Here is a 9,332-nt window from a genome sequence, read left to right as displayed (position 1 = left end):
AAAAAAAAACAAGAAACATCGTTTTTTTCTGCTGTAAATCCAAATAAGTAGTTGAAATATTTCTTATAATAATAGTGCCCCGAGGGTTTTTTTTATTCGTAATCAGCGACCTGAAAAACCCCCCAATACTGATTTTCATGAAAACTAAAAAATTTTCTGAAGTATTGGTCCGCCATATTGGAACAACCTTTTTGAATTTTACAATTTTGAATTAAGTACTACAAATTATTAGAAAAAAAAAACAAGAAACATCGTTTTTTTCTGCTGTAAATCCAAATAAGTAGTTGAAATATTTCTTATAATAATAGTGCCCCGAGGGTTTTTTTTATTCGTAATCAGCGACCTGAAAAACCCCCCAATACTGATTTTCATGAAAACTAAAAAATTTTCTGAAGTATTGGTCCGCCATATTGGAACAACCTTTTTGAATTTTACAATTTTGACTTCAGCTTCGTAATTAGCGACTCGAAAAAAACCCGGGTACTGATTTTCATGANGGACAAAAGGAGGTCCCACAAAGCGCCTACACCGGCCGCATTTGCGGTCGGGGTAGACGACGGATGGGGCCCACCTACGAAGGCTGTCCAGGCCTACACGAGATGAGGGAGGATAAAGAGGGATAATCCCCCTCGATCCCAAATCATTGAGGCCAATTTCTAGCCATGGAATAATGGCGCGTACTAATGGAAGTACGGAGTGATTCACAAACAGTTACAAAAAATGACACCTCGTATTCTTTAGTGAATTTTAAGGTAGGTCTTTCGTATAAAGTTTCGATCTACGACGGTTTACTGAAATGATAGTGTTAAATTACTATTTTAAATTTTTTATAACATTTTAGAAACTAGTGGGTGAAATAATTTGAAATTAATCACATGGATATATGTAAATATATAGCATAGCTAGGGGGGCAAGAGAACTGCTCCTCAAGTGTTCTTTTACTGTTCTATTTTTTAAATACTCCAAACCTAAAGAACAGGAACACCTCCGAGAGAAACACGTAAGTATATTTAAATAATTTTCAAGTATGTACTTCTTTCTAAATATTATGGGCCGAAGGCCAGAGCCTAATATAAATTATACTCATTAAAAAATAATGAAATAAAATAATAGAATTAAACATATTTAAAAATCCTATCTCCACATAGTGTGGAAACAATTTGAAATTTAAAGCACATCAGTAAAAGGTGGTGAGTGAGGGGGCATGGGAAAACAAACAGAACACTTTAACAGTAAAATGTTCCAGCTTATTGGAACGTAAAAAGCTAATCTGAAGTGTTCCCGAAGTGATTTCAAGTTACATTTTTTGTCAATTGAAAAGCAGCTTATGGCTGGTATGATTTGCGGGTTAATTAAACGCTGGAAATACGAATTTCTTGAATGACTGGGCTGGAAGCGAGTTTTAGCAGACTTCTTTAGTGATCTTGCTTACCAAATGGATTTTTTATCAATTAGAAAGCAGCTAATCTGTTTCGTGGTTCATGATGGAACGGTGTTTTCCTTCTTTGCTTGTCAATCATGTCATTTGTCAAAAATATTATTGATTTAGGTTATGTTATTAATATTGTACAGAATAAACTGTTTACTATAGTTGCTAATAGTCGAAGTACATACAAAAATTATAAAATGAATAAATACATGAGAAATTAAAGTTATAATTATATTTTGTAATGGCAAGTTATGTGATAAATTGATAAACGGTCCTATGTATTTTATATTTATTACTTTTAGGATAAAACAACAAAGTATTTAACAATATCAGTAGCAGCATTTATCTGTTATTGTAACACACTGTGGGGATCATTTGTATTTGATGATAGTGAGGCCATTGTAAAGAACAAAGATGTAATGCCATTCACACCTTTAAGAGAATTGTTTAAAAATGATTTTTGGGGAACAGATATAAGTCTAAACAGTAGCCACAAGTCTTACAGGCCTTTAACGATATTGTCTTATAGGTATGGGTCATATTATGGGCCTCATTTAGAAATATAATTAAACTTATTTTTTGTAGATGGAATGTTCTATATTCAAATAATAAACTTGATTCATTTCAGTTTCATGCCACTAATGTGATATTATATGGATTATTATGTATATTAACTGTTCCTGTTTATGAATTGTTTCTTAGGAAGTCTAAGTATAACAGTGATATGCTTGATACTGCTTACTATGCAAGTCTATTATTTACTGTCCATCCTGTTCACACAGAACCTGTAGCTGGCTTAGTTGGAAGAGCTGATGTACTAAGTTCTGTGTTATTTTTTGTTGTGATATTATTGTATCAAAAATTTAGAACCGCTAAGGGCGAATCAGTTGTTATGTGGTACACCATAAAAGTTATTGTAATAGGTTGTGCTGTATTATGCAAAGAAACGGCAATTTCTGTAGTGGTAAGTTTTTTAGTCTGTTTTCCTTAAATTAATCCAATTTAAATTTTCTAAATTGTATAGAGTATAGTTGCTAAAACAATATTTTTAGGGTCTGCTAATTGTATATGATATATATCAAGAAAAAAAGAAAAAAACGTCATGGTGGGAATTGTTAAATTTCTGGCCTTTTGTTAGGTATATGACAATTCTTTTGCCAGGAATTGTAATTATGTATTATCGTTTTAAGATAATGAATTTTGAAGGTCCTATATTTACCAGTATAGACAATCCAGCAGCGTATTCATCTAGTTTATTTACTAGAGTGAGTTAAATAAAAGAAATGGTTTGATGGTCGTTTATATTATATTCATTTTAGATATTTACATATAACTATCTTTATATTTTAAATTTTCTGTTATTATTGTGGCCAGAATGGTTATGTTTTGATTGGTCCATGGGTTGTGTCCCGTTAATAGAAACCATTAGTGATGCTCGCATAATTTTTGTAATTCTGTTTTGGGGAGTAGGAATATACTCGATGTTTGTTCTACTTAAGAATAATTATGAAAATGAAACTCTGTGAGTATTATTTTTTGTATTTTTGTGGTAGTGTTAAAACTTATTAAGTTTCCTCGGTATGGACCATCTGTTAAATAAAAACTTGCAAATACATATAAGTACCTCAAATTGAGAGGTTTATCTAAATTCAAATATGTCTACTGTATGCATAAATGTGGAAATTTATTATATTAAATATTTTAGAGATGCTCGAATTATGGGAGTTACTTTAATTATTCTGCCATTTTTACCAGCGTCAAATCTTATCTTTACTGTAGGTTTTGTGATAGCTGAACGTACTCTATTATTACCAAGTACTGGGTTTTGTCTTTTGGTTGCAATAGGTTTGAAAAAATTGGAGAGGTGCAGTGAAAGAAAAAACGTAAGTCATATTTTCTTATAATTATCAAATTATAATTCAACATTTTATTCTAGACTTGTATGATGTTATATTATGGATTATTGTTTATATTTGCTATTCGAACGATTCAAAGAAACTTGAATTGGTTAACTGAGGAAAAATTATTTTCATCTGCTTTAGAAGTTTGCCCGTTAAATGCAAAAGTACATTATAATGTGGCAAAGATAGCAGCAGATAAAGACAATAAACTTCTAGCTTTAAATGAATATAATAAAGCTATTGAATTAAATCCAAATTATGAACAGGCTATGAATAATTTAGCCAACTTATTGAGAGAAGAAAAAAAATTTAAAGAAGCAGAGGTCCTTTTAAGGAGAGCATTAAGTATAAGGTAATTAAACAAAAAAATCCTGTACATTTTTCTTGTGGAACAAATAATGTTCACTGTTTGAAATACAGGGCAAAATACATTTTTCTTAGAAATAAAATTTGCAATTAAACAGAATTTTTAAAATATTCATTAGTGTTGTAATTTTGGAGTTCTTAGTGTAGTAGTAATATCTCTTTCAAATACATTTTTTTTTTAATTTTAATGTCCTGTAACATGTAAACCATTGGTTTGTTAAGGCTTTTTAGTCCAGAAAACAGCATCCTGAAGTTGTAAAAGATTTTAAAAAATACTCAGTAAATAATTATTTAATATTTCTCCATAGGTGAAAGTGGCTTCAATAATTTGAAATCTTGGATAAAATTGAAAAAATAAAAAGTTTGAATGACATTTTTGTAGTTTTGTTACTAAAAGATAATCATAATGTTAATCAAAGGCTGTTTTATTGTAATTTTAGAAAATTTCATCTTTTTTTAGGCCAAACTTTGCTGCAGCTTGGATGAATCTAGGTATAGTTTTAACAAACTTAAATGAATCGGAGGAAGCAGAACACTGTTACAAGATGGCCATAATGCACCGAAATAAATATCCTGATTGTTATTACAACTTAGGAAACTTGGTACATTATTTCAAGTCTTTATTTTGAAAAATATTGTATCATGAATTTTTTTTAGTACTTGGATTTAAAAAGGCATGAGGAAGCTTTAAAGGCATGGGAGATGGCAGTGTTGTATCGCCCAACACATGTAGCAGCATGGAGCAACACATTAGTTTTATTGGACAGTATGAAGAAATATGACGATGTCCTTGAATTGGGTAGAACTGCTCTTATGCATAACCCTAAATCACCGGCATTACATTTCAGCTTGGCAAATACTCTGGGGAAGTTGCAACAGTTTGAAAAGGCAGAAGGCCATTTTCTAGAAGCTATTAATTTCAGTCCCCAAAATGCACTTTACTACTCAAATTTAGGTGAGTCTGTTTTAATGATTGCAATTTTGATATTTTCAATATTCAATTAAAAAAAACTAAAACTGTTAGAAATAAGTAACTTCAATATGAGGTATGCTTTGTGATATAGAATTATGGACCACGCTGTATTATAAAGTGTTCCTAAAATATGGGGCTAAACTGAAACAGGAAATAGGAAATATCAATTTAATCTAAAAAATTTCCTATGAATGGGTTTAAAATTGCTCAGTAAAACACGATAAAAGGGCATTGTCAAAAATACAATTTTTAAAATAACTCCAAAATGGGTGATCAGATCCAAACGAAAGTCAGTAGAAATCATATGGACTTGTTTTAACCTCTAATAATAGCTTATTAGTAAAGTGGGATAAATAGGAGGATAAAAGAGGGTTTATGTTTTTTGAAAAGTAATTATGTAATCTGATCAGTCATCTCTATTAAAGTCAGATTGGTTTAGGATTTATTAAGAAATTAACCATTTTGTGATGGGAAACCACCAGTGGCAAGAAATTTCCGTTCTCACCTAATGGGAGTGGATGGTTTAAGACAGGAATCAGAGATTCATAGCGGAATGTTATTGAAATATTTATATTTACCTGCATCAACATTAGATATCTATTGACTCCTCCTCCTAAAACTACCTAATTTAAAAATATTTTGGTTTTGTTGGTACCGTTTGAGATATGTGTGTGGGCTGGTATATCATGTACTTTTTACCTCTTTTTTTACTAACACAAAAAATTTAAAAACAATTATCTTTTATACATAGTTTAGAGCTTCAAAACGGTGGCAAGCAATGAATGAAAATGAAATATTTTCTTATTTTTATTTTATTCTCTTGAACTACTTTCAAAATGTCTGATAGTTCAGGACCATCAGTTGTATGTGATAATCAGATATTTGCTGTGCGATAAACATACGCTAATGAATTGGCTTACTAGAACAGCATTACGTATTGTCAATATGAAGCAAAGCATCTACTATCGACGTACAATGAGTGTATTGCCTTGATGCCTTGTGTGTATGAAATTATACTAAAAGTACACTCTTTAGTCATAAGACTTGACTACTGACCCATGTTCACATAAAACTTTTTGTTTAAAATGAGATTTGCTATCTCCTGTTTCATTTTGGTACAATGTTTTAGAAACACTATGTACAATTCATTCATACGAATATGCAATCTAAAATAATTTAAAGGGAGAATGTAAATAAAGTACATGTAAGATTACAGCCAGATAATGTTTTCTAAGAGAGTAAAGTTCCTTTAATTAAAGTTTTTTTTATTTTTATCTATAATATCTAAAACCGTAGCTACAATTTTTGCTTGGGGTGATAAAAAAATTTGGACACGTTTTGATTTGATTCTAAGAAAAGGTTACACAGTCATCAACTTATCGATATGACAAAGAATATTAGATCTTTTTCCGGGGTGAGCCATGCACACCCCTGCTCCCCCCCTAGCTACACCCATGGAAACCATTCAAGATACATGAATAAATTTTGATAATCAAATAAGTTATTTTTGTAAAACAACAAACAACGAAACTGTAACTTAAAATGGTATATCAAAGAATATGTTTTGCAATTTTTGAAGAAAATTACTTTCATAATTTCCATGATTTAAACCTATTTTATATTTTCCAATTTTTCACTCAATAAATTATATAAGAAACTCATAAACCATTATATTTATGGTACTATTTTACATGTTACAATAAACTGATGAATTTATCGGTGAAACGTGAAGCTAACAACTTAATAAAAATCAATCAAAGTAAATGTAGTAATACTTTAATCTGAATAATTAAATATAAATTCTACATAATACTCGAGTTATGGTAGGACGCTATTAAAAAACTTACTTCAAAAACTAAATTCTGTATAGAAAAATGTAAATGAATGAAATGTAATGAAAAAAGAAATTATACGAATTAAGTACAACATATTTTGTAACTTTTAAAATCAGTTGATTTTTTAAGAACATTAAAAAAGACACTTATAATTTTTTTTAAGTGCTTTAATCCAAAGTTTATTCAATAAGTTTTATTATTTCACATATTTATTTCAAAGTTAATATGGGTTCTTTTTGATATTTCGGTAATAATTAAAGTCTGTCCAGATTAAAGAGGTTACAAAATCTCTAGCCAGTTATTTACGATTTGTAAATACATTTTAATCATAGACAAAGTTGCTTATTAAGATAAGAAAGATATTTATTTAATTCAAATCAATGTATGAATGTAAAAAATATATTAAAATCCTTACAGACTCTATTTGTACTATTTGTTTTAAATATAAATCTACGATTTAAAATGTATATAACATTTTGGAAAATAACAGATAACCAAATTTTTTTTAATGTACCTAACATTGGTACTACAGAATAAAATTTAAAAGTCACTAAATATTTCCAGAATTGGCTAATAAATTAGATCTGGTTATTGTCTTCAATGTCTTGTCAAGTTTTGAGAATAGGAAATTTCATAAAATTTTTCCATCTTTCCATTAGATGCAGTAATGTCAATTGTCAATTTCTTAGGTGAAACATTGGCAAATGTAAAATAGGCAGTGGTGGTTGATGAAAGTGGTCAGATTATGATAATGCGTTGGATTTATACAATTTTTTAGGGGATGACTTCTAGATATACTAAGAGAACTTTCATAATGAAAAAATTTTAGAAGAAATTTGTGGAAAAAATAAATTAGAGGTTGTTAACCTCAGATCTTGAAAAGGGTTACATATTTTTGTAAAATATTTTTTTATAATCAGTTGAAACATTAACATTTTTGGTTTGAAAAATTTAATGTATCAAATTAAAATTTAAATAAATAAAAAAAAATGCTTGCTCGTATCTGTCAATTATGAAAAAAAATATTTTGATCAAATATTTGCGACCTACCCTTCTCATCCTTCCCCTTTTCAAGATCTCAGGATCGGCAATCCCTATTTAAATATTTTTTTTGTAAATTGTGCATAGAAGTCATCCCCAAAAAATCGGTAGGGGTCCCATGTTTAATTATTAAAATATAACCACAGTTTTCACTGATCACTACTGAAAACACGCTTAATATCCATTGAACTATAAAACTGAAATAACTAGAAAATACTTTTGTTTAATTTCTTAATCATTTTCATTTTAGGTGTACTATACCATCGATGGGGTAAAAATGATAAAGCCAAAGAAATGTACAGAAAGGCTCTCCAAATCGATCCAGATATGAAATCTACTGAACTGAATCTCAAAAGACTTTCAATTGCTCAATAACCCCTTTTCAAAATTAAAAGAAGGCAATAAAACATTTTTAATTTATTTATTTATTGTGATTCTATACAAATATATTTATTGACAATTTTGTGGTCATTTCTTTTACAATGACTAGGTGCGAATAACTTGAGTTGCATAACTAGTTTTTTTAATGTAGCTATTAATTTCATAATACTCAAGTGTTAATATTCACGGTTCACTTATGATCATTTTGATACGCAAGATATTTTCAAAATGGTGATAATTTCGTAATTAATAAGTATTAAAAAATGAAACTGAACCATTATTTTTATTTAACGATTCCAAAATGTCAAACCGATAAGGTAAGTATTTTCAATAATCATAAATGACCTCTAAACATATATTAAACAATTAAATCTCACTAAAAACAATAATAAATTATCACACAAGGTGTACATAAATAAAATTCAATAAATAATAAATTAATATCACAATTATCGATGTTGCTAGTAAAACAATACAATTTAGGCCTGTTCTACGTTTTAACAGAAAAACTTAAAATAAATTCAAGATCTCTTCAGATCTATTGTCAAATGTCAAAAGCTTTATAAAAAAATATTTTTGCTTATTGACATAAGTAATTGAATTCCATTAAATCACTGATTTATTTGAATATAGTTTCTTATTTGGACATGCAATGTAACTCAAATCAAAATTCCCTGATTTGAAGTTCTAGAATTATAAATAATGGACTGGGGAATAAGTAATCTCCGTTTTTTTCAAATTTAAAAATTCACATGAAAATTAAACGCATTGTTAAATTGACATGTTATTCGGAAGAGGAATTATTGCTCTATAAAGATTGTGTTTTTGGTTGTTTCATTAGATTTATTGTCCAGACGGTATCTGTTTCAAAAAGCCATAGTTGGGTGAATCGTATATCCACGGAGATTTTTGGCTGTTTAGCTTTCAAATATCACTAGAAATGAAAATTTTTCTATGCGCATAAAAAAAAACGTGGGCTTAACTTTTGGTGGCACAATATGTTAAAAAAATTAGAAAAATGTCATATTTTTCTTCCTATTTAATTATGTATCTTTTCAAGAGTTGGTTTTAGGCGAAAATGCAAGAGGAAAAAAATGTTTGTAATTAAATCTTTTACAAAATGTGACTAGTTACAAATTGAATGAATCATGATTATTATGGCAAAAATCGCAAAAATGGGGTTAAAAACCAATACTTTTTAGGGAATTTTTTTGGGGTATTTAAATTGGGTATAGGACCTTTATACTTGGCTCAAGAAAACTTCATGTTATGTAGAATCTTCACACCAAATTTCATCAAGATCGGTTCGATAGATTTTTCATAATTTTGCAATCCAAATTTTGAAAAAAAATTTGCAAATTTTCAAAATTTTGCACAGCAAAAACCGAGGCCCTTAGATACTTGAA

At 29.1% G+C, this 9,332-nt stretch overlaps 1 protein-coding gene across 1 annotated transcript; it reads left to right on the top strand.

Moving 5' to 3' along the window:
• Positions 1 to 1,677: 1,677 nt before the first annotated feature.
• On the top strand, positions 1,678 to 8,848 carry LOC108909732 (transmembrane and TPR repeat-containing protein 4-like). The gene is made up of 9 exons (XM_018714140.1): positions 1,678 to 1,958; positions 2,015 to 2,393; positions 2,482 to 2,694; positions 2,749 to 2,951; positions 3,135 to 3,312; positions 3,366 to 3,682; positions 4,157 to 4,298; positions 4,354 to 4,651; positions 7,796 to 8,848. The coding sequence occupies exons 1-9, from the start codon at positions 1,849 to 1,851 to the stop codon at positions 7,918 to 7,920; spliced, it is 1,965 nt and encodes a 654-aa protein (XP_018569656.1). The 5' UTR covers positions 1,678 to 1,848; the 3' UTR covers positions 7,921 to 8,848.
• Positions 8,849 to 9,332: the final 484 nt, after the last annotated feature.

The sequence above is a fragment of the Anoplophora glabripennis genome, unplaced genomic scaffold, assembly GCF_000390285.2.
Source record: "Anoplophora glabripennis isolate ALB-LARVAE unplaced genomic scaffold, Agla_2.0 scaffold335, whole genome shotgun sequence".
Taxonomy (NCBI): domain Eukaryota; kingdom Metazoa; phylum Arthropoda; class Insecta; order Coleoptera; family Cerambycidae; genus Anoplophora; species Anoplophora glabripennis.
Note: the sequence above shows the minus strand (reverse complement) of the source record. Positions and strands in the feature narration are given on the sequence as shown.